At 43.0% G+C, this 20,684-nt stretch overlaps 1 protein-coding gene across 3 annotated transcripts in view; it reads right to left on the reverse strand.

The window, feature by feature from the left end:
- GREM2 (gremlin 2, DAN family BMP antagonist) overlaps positions 1–20,684 on the reverse strand; it is a 562,614-nt gene that overhangs the window by 519,386 nt on the left and 22,544 nt on the right. For all 3 annotated transcript variants that reach the window (XM_075495978.1, XM_075495979.1, XM_075495980.1), the window contains exon 2: positions 3,398–5,846. In XM_075495978.1, the coding sequence (XP_075352093.1) occupies positions 5,339–5,845 (507 nt within the window). In that variant the 5' untranslated portion in view covers position 5,846 and the 3' untranslated portion in view covers positions 3,398–5,338. The remainder of the gene's footprint in view (positions 1–3,397; positions 5,847–20,684) is intronic.

Raw genomic sequence — 20,684 nt, forward strand, 5'->3', positions numbered from 1 at the left:
CTTTTCCCCAGGTGGTGGTAGCGAGGAGCTTCAGAGTCCCTTACCCAATCAGACTATGTATCACTCACTTCTCTGGCTCGTGCGTGCCTTCCGGTAGCGCATTCGGCTCAGGTTTGTAACCTGCTCCTACTAACACTGCCTACGTAACAGTCTCCAGAAATTGCTATTAGGGCAAAAACATGCATTAAAAAGTATTATCTGCATATTATAATGTCTTTATATATATACACACATATACGTGTTTTATATCATTAAAGCGTTGTCCAGCAACCTGGTAGGGCTGTCACATACATACATACTACCCTTTTCACTGGATCTGCAGTATGGATGCTAAAAGTTATTTGCAAACCTTTCTCTCTGAAGAACAGTGTCAAAGGCAGACTGCAGCTGGTGGTACCATGTTATGATCCTAAGGTACAAGCTGCTACAAATATTTTCCTCTTTCATTTTACTCAAGCCCAGCCTATTTGGTTGAACATAGCTCTCTCTTATATAGCTTCTCTCCAGCCTGTTTTCAAACTTCCATACAAAGTAAAGCAGCCCACTATGTGCAGCACCAAAGTTGACCCACAGCACTCCCAGCATGGATTCCCAGCCTAAGTTTCACCATTGCTCTTTTTTTCAGTGGCACATTCAGCTTTTTACAGAATTCTGGACTAACATTCTTTTGTTTGTTTGGATGTGTTTTAAAGAGGTTGGTCCCCTCTCCCCTCATTTACTGCAACTTCAAGCATACTACACTTTGAGTTGGCTGTAGTCCTACAAGGGTTCTCGCAGACAAAATTCTGAGCCTCTGCTGATCACCAACACCACATATCGCTCGCCATTACTTAAACAAGTGGAGCAGCTAAATAAGGACTTTCATACCTGAGGAGCAGATGTGACTTACTGAGAATAACAGTCTGGTTTCTTATGAGGAGCTAAGAAGATTCATGTTGTTTTGCTTGCAAATTAAAGCCTTTCAGAAGCACGGTACTTTGTCACGTGTCATGACACAGTAATGGTTAGATTTTTTTGTAGCACCTTTCATCATCGCAGAACACTTCCAAAACTTAGTTAAGCATTAACCAACAGTGGCTGTGGGAATACAATTAGTGACATCTTCCACAGACTGCTGTTTTTTCTTGACCGATTTTTCAGTGATCGGCTTAAAAAGTTGGAATAAGTTATTAATTTCATCAAGAGAAGATATAGCAAGTTTTTGCATTGCAATTATTTTGTTGCATACTCTAGGTTAATAAGCAAAGCCGAGCTTGTGCCAAGTCCATTATTTCAGTTACTTAAGTTACACCAATTTTAAACTGCTGTGGACAGAGTAAGTGAAAACTGATGGAGCTGAGTTTTTCTGAAGATAGTGTGAACAGGTCAGCAAAGGGAGGAGACAGAAAACCATGCCCCACACCATTCAGGTCTGCCACCCATCAATCAAATGGGATTCATGTTACAGAACAGGTTTTCCAAGCCATTCTCTTGCCTGTGACAGACCCATCTGTACCTGTGCTGTACCTGACATTCATCCAACCTGCTTGTAAAGGCATCCAATGGTAAGTCCATTGTCTCGAAAAGATGGTGTCTTTCTGAAAGTAAAGGGTTCCCGTTGAGTCAGCACTGTTTTCTCATTTATTCCCAGCTGCCACTCAAATTTAAACTCTTAGAAACTTCATTTGTCACTCACCCCAAATTGGGGCCCTGCCAATGCAGCAGTTCCATGGTGGCAGAGCTTAAGACTTACTGTCCCCCTCCTTCCCCTGTCCCGCAACACCACTACTTCAAGAAATACTGGATCTATCTGACCTAAAGCTCTTTTCGGCTACCCCGAGAGACTTGTCTTGCTCTTGGATTGCTTCCACAAGGGGGAGCTTTTTGGATTACAGTGTATGCCTCTGGTACGGTGGTTCAGCAGTCGGGCAGCAAGAGGCTGGGAGAGCTGGAGCTGGAGTCTGGGCTGTACCACAAACAGCAGAGGTTCAGGTTCAGGTGGGTGCTGGGCAATGAAGCTCCCTGCAGAGCAGGAAAGTGGCTAAGAGACAGGTGGAAATGAGAGAGGGGCGTTGGAGGAGATGGCTGCCTGAGCTCCTTTTGAGCCGACTGACAGAGGCACTTGCGAGTTCTGAGCAGAGGGCCCTGACCACGCTTAGGTAGCTAAAGCACAGCAAAACAGTAATTCTCAAAACCAACAGCTACTTAACAAAAAAAAAAAGTCCCCAAACCCATTACATTGCTGAACTGTGAGAGGATTTGGGCAAGAAGGGAAGAGAGCAAAGGGTTCCTGCAGGTGTCCGTTACAGTGCCATAAAGAACATAGCCCTCCCTTGCTAGCTGTGGTCTAGGTGCTCCTGCTTCTTTCAAGACCCATGACAAGCAGCTCTGCTGGTCACGTGGAGGCTCATTCCTCACTATGAAACTCCCTTTCCTCACTGAAGTTTTCCTTCAAGATTATTTTGCTACTATCTTTTCTCTGGGTTGGAAAGAAAAAAAAAGGCAAATCAAAACACCACCCTACCTTTGGAGAGACGTACAGCGTACTCATTCAAGAGCTGATAGCGACCATTAAAGCTCACCTATATCTTAAGATATACTTTTTTTTTTTTCCCCTCTATGCGTAGTTTGGTGCCTGTTACATAAGGATCTAGCTATATTTTACGCAAAACCACTTAGGTCAGGGTAATAGTTACTTCTCTTACCGCAAATGATGCCAGCAGTTCAGCCAGTGGTGGAGCTTTGGTTGTCTTCTTGTCAGTTAACCAAAAAACCCAGAATTTGTGCATACAGAATCAGCTCCAGAATCTAGGATTAGTGCAATTTATTTTTCCCTCCTGCCTTGCAGGTACTTTTCAGGGGGGTGGGGGACAAGGGAAGTAGCTCGGTTTTCCCAAGCTGTCAGGGTGAGCCATCATTTACCTGTATCTGGTAGGGTCAAAAGGAAGCCAGAGAATATACTGATTAGAGAGCAGTTGGACACAAGGTGCTGAAGCAAAGCCCGTACACCCGGATGCCGTATAACCCTAGAGTAGCTTTATTATTTAATCTATAATTTAATAGTAGACCTATAAAATAATTACATTATACTTAAAGCATTTCTTCATTTTTTGTTTTCATTTATAAAACAAGAATTAAATACAGTCTTAACCATTACAAGCTCAACTCAGTTTTTACATAAACACAGCTCCTAGAAGGAGCTTTAAGCTGCAGCATATTCATATTGCAAACTGGTGAAAAACCCAGGCAGGGCATAGCTTAAAGATAAAGATTCTTGCACGTTTTTCTTAACTGAAGTTACTAGGGTGCTTTTCTCTCTAGTCCAAAATGCCTGACTCTCAGTTCCTTTCTTTCAAGTGGAGACTGGGATCCCTGGAGTCTTAGCGGACGGTAGCGATTGCTCCCCCACCCCAGCCACGCAGCACTGCCAGGCTGAAGGGTGCCCACGGGGTGGGTGGCACGCCACTGGCCGCCCAGCAGCGACAGCCTCTAAAGCGATTCCTGCGCGAGGAGTCTCCCTGCGCGCTTCTGACACGCTGAAAGATCACAGCGGAAAAGCCACGGCCCTTCACGTAACAGGGCTAACAGACCTGACCGACCTCATCCTGCCCGTGCCAATCCCCGTAAACCGCTTGGTGAGCTCAGTCCTGAAAGCCTCTTAGAGCAGCCTGTCTCGCATAATGGAGACCTGTGGCACTGAACCCCTGGCTGGCGGGAGTGCTAAACGCATTAACCCCTTGAAGCGGCTGCATGTGAAGAGGCTGGCGGGAAAGGGCTCCCACAGCAAGCTGGTTTCACTAGATGCAGATGCTGAACTGTGAGACATGCATCGGGGAGTCGGCGTGTCATTTTTAATTTGTAAGCTTCAGGCAACTGTGCACGCACGGGCTTTGGTTTGGGGGAAGGGGCTGGTTTGTTTTGAGAGACAGGATTTTAATGCAGCTGGGACTAATACAGATCAGAACTGTACCGAACGGGATACACAGGACATGCTAAACTCCATCAACTGAATAACAAGATAGCATGATTTAAAATGAACTGCAAGTGTTCACCGACACTGATTATGGAGGACTCAAAAACTGAGTGGCCCACCAGCACTGTAGCAATTACAACTTACTCTCTCCCTGCCCCTACAGCTGTGACCCATTCCAGCAGCACTGGCTGATGGGTTTGTCCTTTAACACTAACACATTAGCATGGTTTCCAATCATGGGAGAGACACCACTCCCAAAACCCGATGACACTGATGCAGCTTTTGTATTCAGTCCAGCAACAACCAAATTTTGTCCTTTGTGCGACAGTGCTTTTGTACCTTAAGGGAAACATCATTCCCTTAGCTGTTCTCGGCTCCTCTCCCACTACCCTCCCACCTTCCCCGGTCTGAGCAGGCATAAATATAAGGTCATAAATGGATGTTGTCCTTTTTGGAGTAAGAAATACACACATATCTAACACACAAAAACCTACCGAAAGCCTAGTTAAACCATGTCCATTTTAAGCCAGGCAGCTGACCTAGCAACCGAGTCTCGTAACAATTTTAATCTCTGGCATATTCTGCCACAAGAAAAATATACATGGCTAGGTCTATAATACTTTAAACAGCTGTTTACTATAGCTAGGTTACAAAATAAACACTGCTGCAGAGACCACGTGTTCGATATACTCTAACCACAACAGCATCAGAACCCACCCTCAGTCTGCTCTGTGGTCACGGTGGCTGACCCAGCGCCTCACCCTCTCCCCCTCACTTCTCATCTGCCATTCAGACAAGAAGCCTGGAACCGTTTGTCATTGCACAATTAAAGTTGTCTTAAGGCGATGAGCCTCATCGGAGAGTCTCACTTGCTTTTCACACGTGACTCCTCGTTACTCTCCCTCCTCTGTGTCCCCCAGTCCTGGGCAGCACCCCAGCACTTCCAAGTGGGAGTGGCAAGCTCCGGCCCAAAGCACGGGGACGGCATCCTCGTCTTGTGGAGGGGACTGGAGTGTAGGGCAGAGGGCTTTACTCCACACAGTGGAAACATTTAATGCTGGATTCAGCCAACTGGTCACTTAGATGATCAATCCCAACTTCTGGGAGCCTGCTCCACTCCAAAAGATTCAACCGCCAGATGATATTGGAAATACAATGAAACTTTATGGCGAAGTGCCTAACACAGCCCATTAAAAAGCATTATTCCAGTAGGCAAGCGACAAGGAGCCTTTCCTTGCTGGAGAGATGCCTCCTGAAAGAAAACAAAACACACAAAAAAAGAAAAGAAGAAACAAACCAACAAAATGGACAGTCTGCTCAGTGGAAGAGGAGAGGCAGCAGTAAATGTGATGGGGGCAACGCCAAGCAGTAGCTACACGCCTGCTCTCACAGTTTGCCCGAGTTGTTAAGATTCACAGACATGCACCGGCACTGCTTGACCTTCTGAATTTTCTTGAGTCGGAAAGGTGGGTCCAGCTCGGGGCACTCCAGCTGCACGGTCGAAGAGGTGACCTTGTGTGGCTTGCAGAAAGCACAGGACTGGAAGGACTCCTCCTCCTTTTTCACGTGCCGTGGTATGTAGAAGGAGTTGCACTGCCCATAGCAGAAGCGGTTGATGATGGTGCGGCTTATGCAGCCCTCCTCGCTGACAGTCTGCCGCAGGGGCTGCGTCTTGCACCAGTCGCTCTTGAGGTACTTCCTTTCGGTGACCACCAGGGCCTCCTGGCTGGAGGCCAGCACCTCCTTATTCAGCTGCTGCCTCCGCTCCGAGTGGTTGCTGCTGCTGTCTTTGTAAGGGGAGGGAATGGCGCCTGCAGGACGGTTTTTCCTGGTGTCTGTTACTCGAACCAGCGCTGCCATCAGAAAAACGGACAAGGCAACTTTCCAAATCATCCTGCAATGGCAACACAAGTAGCTGTTAGGAGCGACACATTTTCAAACCACAGAACTGTAACAGAGTCGAACTTTACGCATGCTTTGAGAAGAAGCGGAGACCTTACCGCCCTTGTAATCCCACCACTTTTCCTAGGAGATTAGCTCTACTCTAGGGTGATCATTTATCATGAAGAGGCCAGACCCCGTGGAAAGTCCCATCGCTCCTCCCCGCCCCCCCAAGCTCTCCAGCTACTCTTTTGTCCCCCCCAGGGACACTGCTGCTTTGATCGCTGAAGCAGTGACTTTACAGAAGCTTCAGCCAGAAAGGTTTCCTCCTTCTATGTGAAATCCTGGGACAAACAGCTGGGCAAACTCCGGGCTAGCGAAGGCTCAGCAGACTCCTGCCAATACTGTGACAGCTGATTTGGGGACGGCAGGGGCAAGGGGAAGGGAATACACAAGGTGAACACCTGCCTGCCTCTCCAGCCCCCGAGCCCCTGCCCAGCCTCGTTCCACACAGAGGTAGCGAGAGGTGTCCAAAAGCGTACTTTTATTATTTTAAATTGCTTTTGAAGTTTCTTGGGGCTTTTATGGCACTTGCATTTGTTGTCTTTGTGGGAGGCCGAAAACTTGATGGATTTATTCTTGCAGTAAGAGGAAATGCTTAAACACAACTTTGACGACTTCATTACTGCAACGCCTCTTAGGCAAACGGTTTAAGATGGTTTGTAAACAGGAGACAATTCAATATTTATTTTAGATGTTAAGGAATAGGGTAGAGCATAAGCCAGTTGCTGAGTTAAAATAGTCAGCCAGTTGGCAAAAATATTTTTCCTATGGCTGTCTATTAGGATTTCTTGTTCTGTGGAGCACCTCTTACCAGCTGTTGGATTTTCATCAACCACTTGTCCAATTCATTTTAGTAATGTGTCTCGATGCGCTTCCAGGATATCAGAATAGACGTACTAAATTTCCTCATAAAGTCAATGCTCACCAGTGAACTGCCAGAACTCATTTGACAGTTCGTTTTATGTCGTTCTCCCTGGGAAGGGAGAACAGAGGGTCTCCAGGGTGCCAGAAGTGATTGCAGGCCAGAAGCTTCCCATTCAGAAGCAAGGACACTTCAAGACTTTCTAAAAGTGCTCTGCTCACCTTTGTTCTTAATGGACTTTATTTTCATAATAGCATACAGCTGAAAGACTCATCCCCCTCTTCTGAGTAAAGCTTCAAATCCTTCCAAGTAGTTATTTTTTTTTCCTTTAGAGTGATGCCAAGACAAAAAAATACCATCACACCAGTAAATATAGATATGCCTAACACTATAGACACTCCTAACGTGAAAACATGCCATTTTCCAAACAAAGACACCAACAGATCAAAAAAGTGTTTGCGGCAAAGGTGCAAGAGAAGACGACAACAGCAATAATAAATACGTCTCACCTAACAAAGCAGACCTAATGTATTTAACGCCTATGGAGATAAAGAGAAGGAATAACTGTAGCAGACTAGGTGAGATAACACCCCTTTAGGTGATTTTCTAAGTTTACGAGGTCTCAGTCGCCAACTTTGACTAAATTTCTAATGGGAGAACTTTGAAGTTGTTGTGGTTTAACCCCAGCCAGCAACTGAGCACCACACATCTGCTCTCTTACCCCCCGCCCTCCCGCCCCAGTGGGATGGGGCAGAGAATCGGAAGAGTAAAAGTGAAAAAAACTCGTGCATTGAGATACTAACAGTTTAATAATTGAAATAAAATAAAGTAGTAGTAATAATAATAATAATCATAAAAGAATATACAAAGCAAGTGATGCACAATGCAGTTGCTCACCACCCGCCGACCGATGCCTAGCCAGTCCCCGAGCGTGGCCCCCCCGGCCAGCTTTCCCCTAGTTTCTATACTGACCGTGGCGTCATACGGTATGGAATATCCCTTTGGTCAGCTGGGGTCAGCTGTTCTGGCTGTGCCCCCTCCCAGCTTCTGGTGCATCTCCAGCCTTCTCAGTTGGTAGCGCATGAGAAGCTGGAAAGTCCTTAGCAACAACTAAAACATCAGTGTGTTATCAACATTATTCTCATACTAAATCCAAACCACAGCACTATACCAGCTACTATGAAGAAGATTAACTCTGTCCCAGCCAACACCAGGACAGAAGTGCTGAAAGGAAAGGAAAGAACGTCCTCCTCTGTGAATGGAGGACATTCTAATGCAGAGTTAAATTTCAACAGATTGTGCACTTGAAACAGAACCACCTTTAAATGGAAACCGGTATTTCTAAAACCCAAATACGCTCATTCATCTGCAACCATGCCAGCTGCCCACTGACACCCATTGTAGCCATGGGTACTTTAAATCAGTGGCCTATTTTCACACTGCTTAGCATTCAGCACACAAGTCCAGAAGTTCTGTCCAGGGTCTTTAAATGAAGCAAGACTAGACTTGGCTTTGCTCGCAGATATTGTCGCCAAGACCATTGGATGTCAACCCACACAGCCAGGCCAAAACCTAATCAGGTAATTAGTTTCAGTTGAATATAGTGTTCCACGCTTCCTTTCAAACTGTTCTCATGTTATTCTGCACTGATGGCTGCATTTCAGTAGTAGATAAAACAACTGATCCCCGCTGCTTTGTGTTTTATATAGAAAGGGGAGGAAAAACCCCAGGAGTTACAAGCCTACATCTTCTAGAAAAAGGCAGAGGTGAGCTCTCCACAAGATGCCTTACGCCAACACTCCTCAGGCAGACTCTTTTACTCTTCTCTTGAAACACAAGCCCGCAAAGCAATTGTGATAACTCTACCGTCCTTCAGGGAGGGAGTTTGGTCCTTTTCAGCAGGGGTATCGCCTCTCCAGTCTCATTTCTCTGATCCTGGTGGGGAAGAGGACGGTACAGGTCCAGAGGCACATCAGAAGGAGAGACGCACTCTTTCCCTCACCCTTTCCTCTTTTCTTTGGGAAACCCAGTCTTACCACACCCCCCCTTTCTCATCACAAAATGCAAGTTGAAACCATTTCCCTTTCGTGTCAAGGGTGGGGTCAAGTAGGAATTCAGGAAAGCTGACAGAGAACTAACAAGTCAAAGTCTACAATATAGAGAAACATTATAGTAGCTTTCTAATTACTGAAATAGTTTTATGTAGGCTTGGAGAGCCATTCAACAGAGTAAGTAGGATTTATTCAGTAAGTCTATGTTTATAACTAATAAAGCATTATTAATCAAAGCCACTATTGTAAGGTTATAAACCAAATGCTGCAGTACATGTTAGCAAGTACTTCTACAGACAGGTAGGAACGCACCACCTATTTCTGTCATTGATCCTTATCAAACCTGTACCTTAAGATGTTTACATAATAGAATAATAATCTATTTTACACTAGCAGGTCAAATGTGCATCCTGTCAGATCGTGGAATTTCTAATCACAGGGTTGCCCCATACTAGCCTGCAAATCACCCCTTTCTAAGCCCTGGCACACAAACCCCCTATTCAAGCAAGTAAGGGTGCAAACAAGGTCACCTGGTGCCAGCAACATGCCAAGGACTACATATATTTTCAGTGCTCACATGCAAAGAGAAGAGAAACCTCAGTATTTGAGAGAAACAGAACATTTTGGTAAACTCAGTCTGAATGCAAAGCAAGATGGTGAATGCTCTCTGTCTGCAGACAGAGCGGGATGAGAAGAAACACAAAACATACTGGAGAAGAATCTGGCTTCTGGCAAGAACGGGGCAGTTCTGTCCTACTTGGATGTCACAGAATTGAACAGCATGTGGCTGAGACCAGGCAAGCAAGGACTGCTTCAAGAGACCAACGCCTCTAAAACTTGCACACATGCCAGCCTGGGCCCACCATTCCTGCTGCACTGGGGGGGGTCCACATGACAGAGCTGGTGGAAGCTCTTGTGTGACAGTTTTCAGCTTCTTCAAGCGTCATTGCCAGCTGCTGCCAGTTTCCCCCACCCCTTTCTTCCAGTGCGTGAGCTGGTGCAGAAAATAACTTAACCTTAGACTAGACACCAAACAAGGCCTAGCTGCATTTACATTTCACGTGCTAAGTTTTTATCTCTTTGAGATAAGGAAATCAGCATCAAGTATGAGTTCATAAAGTCATCAAACCTGTCATGCTGGAGCTGGGCTATCAGGTACCCAGGAGTGTAAAAAATCCTTGGCCAAGGAGGTAAGAATGCCAAGATCCAGCTCTGTAATGCAGAGAGGTCAGGGCACTCAGCTAGGAGGGGAAGACCCAGGATCACTGTGTCTGCCCTTAGCTTTATTTCTTGTTTGTATCCAATTACTGTGTAACATAAAATATCTACCAAGGCAGGCTCCCTCTTGCATACCGACCTTCTGGCCCTATAACTCATGCATTCTTGAAAGCAATCCAGCTCCGGAGCAGGACAGGCAGCAGTGTAACCCCCAAAATAGCCTATAGTTTTGTGGTTAGGGCACTTCTCTGGGAATTGGAGTATTGGATTTGACCTCAGAATTCAAGTGCATCTTTTTTTGAGAAGTCCCCAATGCAGAAGTGGGTGCTATGGTCTGAAAGACAGGGCAGGAGGTACTGGCAGTGCCTGTCTGTGCTGAGTGCCCTCCTGTGCTCCACTGTTTCCTCTGGTTTTCAAAGGCGTGACTTCAGTTTCTAAGCTTAGGATGCAGTTTCTGACTAGGAATTCCAGTTTTGTAGATCAGCCTACCTCAGGGTTGCAGGTGGACAGAAAGAGCGGGATGTAACTGCAAGATCGCTGTGATATTTTACGTTGGCTGCTCAGGAAATCAGCAGGTGTGAGACCCATTTGTTTGTTTTAGCATGCAACACCTACAAAGCACTCGGCATTATCAGCATTCCTGGAAGCATCCAACTCTCTAATACAGATATGTCACACAATCATCTCCTCTTCAACAGGTCTTCCTGGGAGGGGTTCAGAAAAAAAGCCACAGCCAGTGGTTTAAAAAAATATATCTGCAAAACCTGTCTTACCACAGAACTTGAGATCCTACCTCTTTAGCTTAGTCACAGGATGGACTCAGCCTGTAAAAACATGTGGAAGATTTAGTACTATAACCCCATCCTACACCCATCAAAAGCACCATGAGAGCCAATGACTGGGAAGATGATAAACAAATTCAGATACTTTACTTTTTGAAAATTTTGAATTTAATTAACAGCTGAAGAGTTTGCCTTGAAAATGGTTTCTCTTCAACTACCAGCAAAAGGCACGAATTATAGGCTAGGTTAAATCAGGTATGGTTCTGTGGCATGGTACACGCATGGTCATATTTGACCACCTGCATCACTCTTCTACAGTTTCCATCCTGCAAACTTCAGAGACACAAGAGCTCTCCTTTGGGATCAGCTATTCAGCTGATGGTTGGAATCCCCGTTACCAAAAAATTTTCTACTCCCTGCTTACTTTCTTACTAGACCTAGTCAAAAAAGGATCTGTATAAACCAGACGTATGTATATTAATGTAAGAACACGGTGTACATGGTCAGTTCTCAGCATTTAAGATGGGACACACGAAGTGTTCCTTGAAGACAAGCCAGGCAATAACTTTTCAAAGAACTAAAACTTGGCTTTAGCAACAGATGCGGGAAGCCAGGAAATATCAGATTCTCTACCAGGAAGCCAAAAATGCTATTTATTTAATTTATTAATGGTTAGGCATGATTCTAATGGTACAATGTTCAAATAAAGACTATACAAATCAGGCATCTTTGTGCAAGGGAGGCATTTGGTGCTAACTTCTCCCTTTCAAGTATCCTTCGGAAACTATTGCTCCTGTTTCTCAACAACGTCAGCAATAGCTGAACACTGTACTATATCTTTCTTTTTGTAGAGCCATGGGCCTTTAGTAAATCATTCCATCATTAATAGATTCTCATGATTAAATTGCCAAGACTGAGGCCAGCCACAATAACAAAACATGTTGGAGGCAGGGGGGGACCAAACTTAAACAAAACAACTCAGAAAACCCAGTACTACAGCTAGAATGTGTTATTCAGATATTCAGATACAAAATCACTGCATTTTAGCAGTAAAAAAGAGTTACCATGTACTAGGAATACTAAGCATCACTTTTTAAAACCACTGCACGCAACACCAAAGGGAATAATTGTTTAAAAAGCAATAATGAATGCCATTACAAGCAGAACTTTTTCCATTCTTGCCCTCTAAGAACCTTCTGTAGCGATTTGAGAGAAAGCTATTTCGTTGCGTCACAGCCCTAGCAGTAGGTGGTACAGGGAGAAAACATTTTGTTCAGACTTAATAAACTCCTTGTACTCTCACTGGCTGGCTTGGATGGAGATCCTTCCTTCTCTCCATCCTTCCCTCTCCCTCCCACCAAGGAGATCCAACCTTCTCTCTCCCTCGCACCAACACCTCTCCCCCAGCGAGGCCCAAGCATGCCCACAGGGAACACCACGAAGCTCTGAAGGAAAGAGAAAGGGTCTGCCTGCAGGATGGACACCTCAGGAACCATACTGTCCCATCCAGGCTCTTGTTCTGTTTTTGAAAGGGGAAGTGTGAGGTTGGGTTTCACTGATGCCAGCCCACGTTCCTCAGGAGAGCACAGCACTTCCCCCATAATGCCAGAACTTAGAAGTTCTCCTTGTCAAGACAGTTCCTGAAGACACTGAATTTAAAATATTGAAAAATAGAGTACATCATAGACAAAACCAAAGTACATAGAACAAAGACACTGGTGGGGATAGTCTATGCTAAGATAAAGCTAGTTGAAAGCAACTCAGAGGATGTTGCTTCAGATTAATCTCAGCTCTCACTATAAATTTTCTACAACCAAGAGCTTTACCTTGAATTTTTTCTGAAGAGGCTGGTAGTTTAGAAGAATTCCTGGTCCATGCACAAAAATACAAGAGGAATCAAGGACTCAACCAATTACTCCCATCATATTCAGCAATGTATAATGTGTCAGACTATGTGCTCCAGGACAGGAGCAATTATGAAGAAAACTTGAGGGTAAACTCACTCTTGGCACTAAACCCAACCAGCTCGAATGATGGGTTTTTCCTTCATGTTTTGTCCTCTATCTTTCTTATCTACCTTTACTGCCTCCAGAAATTCATGTCTATAACCCTTGAACCATTCCTTCTTCAGGAACTTCAAACAAGCTCATTTGAAACAGGTTAGAATGCAGCTGCTCACTTCATCAGAGTTAAGAGATCACATTACTCCAATGCTCCTCTTTGCACTGACATCCTGCCAGGAAGTATATTGATTTAAATATTGTATTACAGGCCTATGGTATTAGGCGCTCCACAGGCTGAATCCTTCCTATCTTACATAGCTTCTAAACCTGTGCTTCACTTTTTTTTTTTTTTTAAGTAGTATTAGTATTGGAGGAATTGAGAGAAGTTTCTCATTTTTCAAAGCCAGGACAAGGAGTTTGTGAGGAGAGTCATTGAAGATTTCATTAGCTGAGACATCAGTTTTAATCTATTATATCCAAGATATGAACCAGAGTTCCAGAAGACTGGGGGGGGGGGGGGAAGGGAAGTATTGGTGAAGCAAGCTCTGGTATTTTTCTTTGAGATACATTCACTAACACTTATATCCATGATAAATACCAACACTTCTCAAAAAACACATACACATATAATAAATGCAATTACTAAGGCAATCACCCAACTATAAGAAAATAGTGAAGGAAACCATGGTCCAAGTTGGTTTTTTTTTTTAAGGCTAAATGCTAGCCAGGCAATACAGTGAAGCAAGACACTATCAACTTCATACTGCTCTGTATTTATCAGTAGCAAAGATTTGATTCCACAACTGTGTCAGCATTTATCATTTTGACACAGGAAAAGTAAAATAAAGGGGAGGAAGAAAAGCTGCAAGAAATGTAAAAGTTAAGTCATCCTACAGTAGCTCTGGTAATGCAGCAATGCCATTTTTAAGGGAATGTGAATACACAGAACTCCAATTGAATACTAACAGGTAACTGGACAAAAGCTTTTTGGAATATTGTTATGATTAAAACTCCTGAATTTTGTTGCAATTTCAGCTTCAGGAACTTGTGGTTTCAGAGCCAACCACAGACAAATGTCTGCCTGGTGAGCACATGTGAATTGTCCCAAGCAGAGTGAGATGTCCTACTCAGAAGTGTCTGGGTAGTCATCAGTACTGGCAGCACATGCAACACTGGGGAAAAAAGGGGGAGTGGGAGGAGGGAAAAACCCACAAAATAAAACCAGATTTCTGCTTGCCGTCCATGAGGTTGATTTTCTTTCTCCCAACCTGGTTTTGGAGAATGCTACAGTCAGGGGGTGGGACAAATAAATAAAAGAAAACTCCTTGGATACAAGAACAGTTTTCTGGAAAGGACTGAAAGTTAGTTCTCCTATGAATCTAAAAAATATCTCTTTGCAAGAGTGAACCAGGTTGAAAAGATACTTGTTGTCCTTCTCAGTGTTCCTCAGCTTTTCAGCATGAGATAAAGAGCCCCAAATAGGCAAGTCAGTTCTGTTTGCACATGAACATTTTGTCCAGCAAGCAGTAATAGCCTACATTTAACTTTATTCTTCTGTGCAGAAGGCAGCTGGTACACTCCCATTTGGCAGCGTTTCATTCAGGAGAAAACAGCAGACTTCTGCCCTTGGGAAACTAAAAACTAAATCAGAAGGGAAGCAGTGGCTTGAGCAAATGTCTTCATTTGTGACCATCCCTCAGCCTGTTGGAAAGGAGGACAGTCAACACAAGAATGGGGAAAGTTCAGCATTTAAATACAATAGCTCATTTCATTGCTTCCTCACTGGAGAATCGATACTACAAAAGACTATTTTGCAATGAGTAGTCTCCATTATATTTTTGTTGTTTGCATTACAACAGAACATAGAAATCTCATCCAAGACCAGTGCCTGACTAAGCAACACAACTTCAAGTGTTTGTAGACTAACTTGGTAAGCAACATATGGTGGGACCAGAACTGAGCACAGAGGGGAAGTGAGTTACTGGAGGTCAGAAATTAACTGAGAACGGACTGTTTCCAAAGTCTTTCAATTGCACTGCGTGGCACCAATGCTCTTCTTTTTGCTGATCAATCCAGATTTGTTACCCTTAAGCAAGCTTTTCTTTAAAAACATTATACTTTTGTATATGAAAATGGTTCTGTATGAAAATTTCCAGTATAGTTTCCCTGAGTTTTGATAGAACATAGATGAAGTTAGGAGCTTTATTGCTTTGTAGCTTCAAACAATACACTATTTCCAGAGCACACGGCTCATTTTCTAGCTCACAATAAGGGAGAAGACCATTAGTCTTCAATATACGTGCATTACTGTACTTGCACCATTTCCAGAAGAGAGCATTTGGATGAGATCTGTTCTAGAAGAAAACTGAGGCCTGTACATTAAAGCATCATAATAGTGCTCAAAAGAATGTCTGCTTGCTTAATGGTCAGAAAAATGCAATTACTTCTAAAAATCAATAGGTGGCATGTAATCTTGTATATGAGAAACACTAGATTAATCAACAGAGAAGTAACATTTAAATTTTCCAGATTTTCTGGCAGATTCAGATACTTGTATTCTTCCAGGCTCTCTATTCAAGACGCTATCCTCAGTTACTACATTATGACTCTTAAGTAGTCATGTTCCTGTTGGAAAAATCTAAAATGTTATTGATGGTGTAGTCTTTATATTATGAATTTTTGTAAGCCAATATCCTATCTATAGAGCTGGAACACAGATGGTTCAAATAACAATTGCTCTTATCTCAATATCCTACAGGCTAGTCTTTCTATTAGGTAGTATGCAAATTCCCATACACACAAAATTTCAGCTATGTATCCCACTATTTTCCAATATGCCACTTGCAAGAATCATTGCAGCTGTATTTTCATAAAGTTGTCCTAAAAATTGCATAGATTTATTGCTTCAAGAGTTTTTCATTTACATTTATCTCTGCTTAAATTTGCCTGACAACACATCAGTCCTCCTGACTAAAACTTACAGCAGTTCTGGGGACAGATTGCAGAAGACCTATACTAATGAGCAAATAACACAAGTTTTGAGCCCATTCAGCCTGTTAGCCACAACCAGGTCTATGCCATGCAAACATGTAACTAAGCGCCCTACCAGAATGATTAGTTTCACAGAAAAGCATTTTTTTCTCCTCAGTGAGGCTAAACCTAGGGAATCCTCTCATCCTTCTTTGTCTTTTCTTTGGTTAATAAGCAACATGCAGTTACACACCTGATAGTTCTTTGCAATTACATTTTTTAATCCAGTGACCAAATTTCAAACAAGTTGGACAGCAAGGCAGTTTTGAAACTCCTATTGCATTACACTAAGTGTGTTTTCTCCTAGGGTATACAGGAAGGCATGAAAAGTATTTCAGGGAAGGGGAAGGGGGGGATAAGTCAAGGATATCACAGTTTGGTACTACAGGAGGTGTGAGTAGTAAAGAGGACGTTTAGGGTTACTGTGGTGGACTGGCACACCAAACACACCCATAGAAAATCAGAGTTCATGAGCTCTAATGTTCACGTGTAATACAAGACACCTTGAAACAACAGTGGGTCACCTCAATGTTTTTAATACATTCTCTTGCTCAGGGTGCAAGCTGGCCCAACAGCTAAAAAACTTATTTGCGCTACGTGTAGACGGAAGCCAGGCGGTAATGAGTCGCTGCTGCACACCATGCATGGTATTACCCTTGGGGTGATCCTGTAATATTTTGTATCCCCTTTTGTACACAAACTGACTTGGAGAGTTACAAGATGTTTTCGTCTTTCTCTAAGAACACCTGGCTTCTGCTTTGCTTACTTTTGCAGTTACTTTTTGTGGATTAACTAATGGTCCATCAGAATCCCTGTTTAATTACTTTTGTTTCAAATGTTTAACTCAGCTGTGGGCTTTGCTCTGAAAGGAAGCCTGTTCACTCAAGGTCTCGTATGGGAAAATTCAGCTACGCAACTGAGATGCAATTCAAACCTGTGAGGGCTGAGAAGCACAGCAACCGCATGCTCTGATGGTTGTTTGTATATGTGCATTTGCAGGCCTATAAACAAAGATGACATTTGGAGTTCAAAACCTTCAGAGTTATATGGCTTCTTGGCTACCCTAGTACATGCACCAGTTGATATCTTGATGCAAGTTCTTCAGTTTGGAACTATTCTGACCCTTATTTTCAAGCTGTTTTGTAAGATAACAAAAGGAATTTTCATATTTCACTACATGTCTATTGATATTTCCAAACTGATAGTAATGTTTATGACTGTCATAGCTGTCAGCTGGACCAAAATAAATCATAGCAGCTGATGCTCAACAACTGTCAAAAGTACAGAACTAACGAGGTGCTATAAAGTCAGGAATACAAATAAAATTGTAATTAGATATGCAATACCAACATAAACATTGCTAAATACCTAAATATTTCAATATCACTTTCTAGATATACTTGAAAATGTATAGCACACAGAATGAATGGACAAACTACAGTTTACTCACTGTTATTGGCAGTATGTGTCACTTACTTAACTAAAAGATGAATTTTCAGTGAAATGCTGCAGGATGACCTGTACTACAGGAAATTTCACATCCAAATACTGGAAACTTACTGCATCCCTCCCACTTCACACTGATGGCAACACGTGGCTGTCCCACATCTATGTTCTTGTGGCTTTGATTCATGGTCTGCTCAGTGATTCTCCCTCTGTCATTGCCCAAAGAATGTAAATATTTGTTCTGTCTGTATTCTGGTTTACAGACTTGGCCCATTATTGAATATGGAGGCTGTAATTCAATCATAGAAGGATCTGTTGCCATGCATAAACTGGGATTTTATGTTTTATGACTTAGGCTTTGCAGAGCAGCCGTCTTCCTACTCACCTCCCCCTCTCCTTGCCCATGACTGAATTATAGTTCTGTCTCTAATTGAAGCCTAGTATTATTCTATTTCTCTTCTGCTGAGAGGAAGACCAGAGCTATCATTCTGAATACACACAAAGCCACAGGAGCCTGGATGAGGTACTCTAATGACAGGTCCTCCTACACAGCACATTTGCAGTCTTTCTGCTAATTAATTTGATTTCCTTTGTCTAGACTAACATAATACAGCAAGTTATGCTCATTTAAAGGAGGATCGTTAGCCTTTCAGTTCACTCCAAATGAGGAAGAAAGAAGAGTCAATAGACTGGAATCTGGGGGAGACTGACTTTGTCCTTGACTACGCTATTGCTTATGTTTTCACTTGACCAAGACCTTGTCTCCAGGAGAACCCGAGACAGCACTATCATCAGAGGAGAGACTATAATCAAAATCAGATATCATCAGTATGTGCATGGCAAGGCAGTGGCAGTTACACAGAAGGGTTCTGTCTACGATGCACTGCAGTCAGCGGCTTTCTTCCTGGCAATCACTTGGCATTTACTGTTCACAGCTCCTGACATCCTCACAGGGCTGAACAAACATGTAATTAAAAACACACACAAGCTGGTTTCTTCAGACTCCCTTCACAGAACAAAAGGAGGTTCAGTAGTGTGCCACTGGACTAGTAAATCAGAGGCAAAGCTAGTAATGGGAGTTAAAGAAGTAACTCCTCACTATTTGGAAGGCGAGACCTTCATTTGGCAGTTTTGACAATGATTGAAACTGTGGAGCTGAACAGAGTCTCAGAGCTGAGCCATCAGTCAAATACAGGACTTGGGAAATGGAGTGATGTGTGATAAACAGATGAACCGACTTGGACTTCAAAGTTCAGTCTTCTGAGTCAGGTGGGCAGATCCAGTTTTAATACCCAGAAAGAAAAGTGACAAGGAATCACACATCATATAGGTGCACTGTGGAGTGGAATGACTCCACAAGTTTCCTAATAACAGCGGGGAAGATCTTCCCCTATGACAGAAGAAGAAGAAGAAGGGAGGAAGCCTACAGAGGAAATCACCAACATCTTCTGCTCCCAAACCCACAGAAAAGTGCCAGACCTCCCCTTCTGTAGGCAATTTCACGATCATTTCTAGCCGTGTAACCTCAGTTGCATTTATCATTTTGCAGCATCAAAGAGGGGAAGGATTCCAACTTTGGGACTTACTGGCTCAGGGATTTTTTTTGGCTGATAGTAACTGGGGACCCTCTTTACATAAACACAGGCAGAAGATAAACAGCACCTAGAGGCTCTTTATTAACTTAATGTGACCTTGGTTTTTTACAGTGTTTGGCCATAAGCCATTCATACTGTGTCACCACAGTTAAGGTTTGAATATTTTTCCATTACTCATGCTTTCAAGCTCAGTAGAAGTAGACAATAAGTAAAAGGAAATCTAAAGATTCTTCTCTTTGGCTCTTTCAGAAAGCTATTCTCAGAAAGGTCAGGGAGGTATCTCGGAAAGAGTTAGCCAACATCTAGCTATAAATTTCAGTGTGAGATGGCAAGCTCCATTTCCCTTCCAGGTCTGTTCAAGCCCTCTTCCCCAGCTCTAACTTAGGCAGCACTTCCCTGAATCTAGAGGAGAGAGATGACACTTCTGGTAATCTTTGATGACCTCATGTTACTACATAGAAGGACAAAGATACCAAGACTCCATTTCATGTCAGCGCTTGATTTGATTGAAAGTAACGAATTGTCCCAGTGAAGTGGCCAAGACAGCTTCCCTTTTGACATGACTACAATGTTAGATCCTAGCTAACTTTCCCATATGTGACCACTAAATGCAAGACTGATTGTGAAGAGAGGAACAAGTGATCAGAAAGCTTGCTTATTCAGGGTTTGGGTTTTTTTTTTCTCTTATTACAAAGTAGTCGGAGAACATGTTGTGCACTACAGTTTACACCATTTCACTAATCCTACCACTTAGTGCTGTTTCAAGCATTTATATATATCTTGCTGAAGCAGCAAGGGAGATCGGTCAGCTGAAGGGTTTGGCAAACTACTCATAATGGTTCTCCTAGCACCAACACAGCTTTGTGTTGGTGCTAGGAGAACCATTACAAGTAGTTTAAACTTGTATATACCACCCTATAAACCATTCAGTTGGCTCAGCAACCGAATGCCATCTGCACCACTTGCTAAGGCCCATTGTAGTTGATTAACCCAAATAAGATCATCCTAAGGAAAATGCTCTGATCTGAAAATGCTTCCTGGTGAGTACACACAACTCACATACTCATTTACGAGTGCTTTGGACCACAAGTACAAACAACATTATGCACCCATGAACATGGCTCTTTCTAGATTTTTTCCTATGTCCTGGCTAAACCGTAGACTTTTTAAAGAAGTTATGTGTAATAGGGGATTAAGAAGACTAGAATCTCAAATGAGGCTAGATGGAAAATATTTTCTGACACTATGAGAACTAGACATATTGAAAGCCTCATCTCCAAATTGGAGGAAAAATGAAGTCCTGACCATCGGCTTGCATTTTCACTTCAGATCAGCTGAACTATTAGATTCTGAATTCTTCCTTATTTTCCTTTTGAAGAAGGAGGTGAAGTGAGCAAAAATTGGTCTTAAGACACTTTCAATGTAAAATTACTAAACCTTCATAAGCCAAGAAGCCATTTCACAGAGTTAACATGAAACACCTTTTTGTCTCAGTAATGGGAAAGCCCTAAAAGATACACATAAATTGAACTAGGACCTTCAGGTGTTTTCAGTCTAAAGATGCTGATACTCTTCCTGCGAAACGTTGAAAAAAGAGTTTTGATCAACACTCTTCCTGAAAACGTTCATTCCCACTGTGTGGAGAGACAAAAAAAAAGTTTCAGCTCTGAACCCTTGGGGCCAGCTACCACAGTTCATGTAGCATGATGGTCCTCAATGGGTCAAGGATAACCACAGCCCCATGGGATTTTTTATGCTTGTATTTTGAAAGGAGGCTCAGTAAAGAATTTGGCTTAGCAAA

The sequence above is a fragment of the Mycteria americana genome, chromosome 3, assembly GCF_035582795.1.
Source record: "Mycteria americana isolate JAX WOST 10 ecotype Jacksonville Zoo and Gardens chromosome 3, USCA_MyAme_1.0, whole genome shotgun sequence".
Lineage (NCBI taxonomy): Eukaryota > Metazoa > Chordata > Aves > Ciconiiformes > Ciconiidae > Mycteria > Mycteria americana.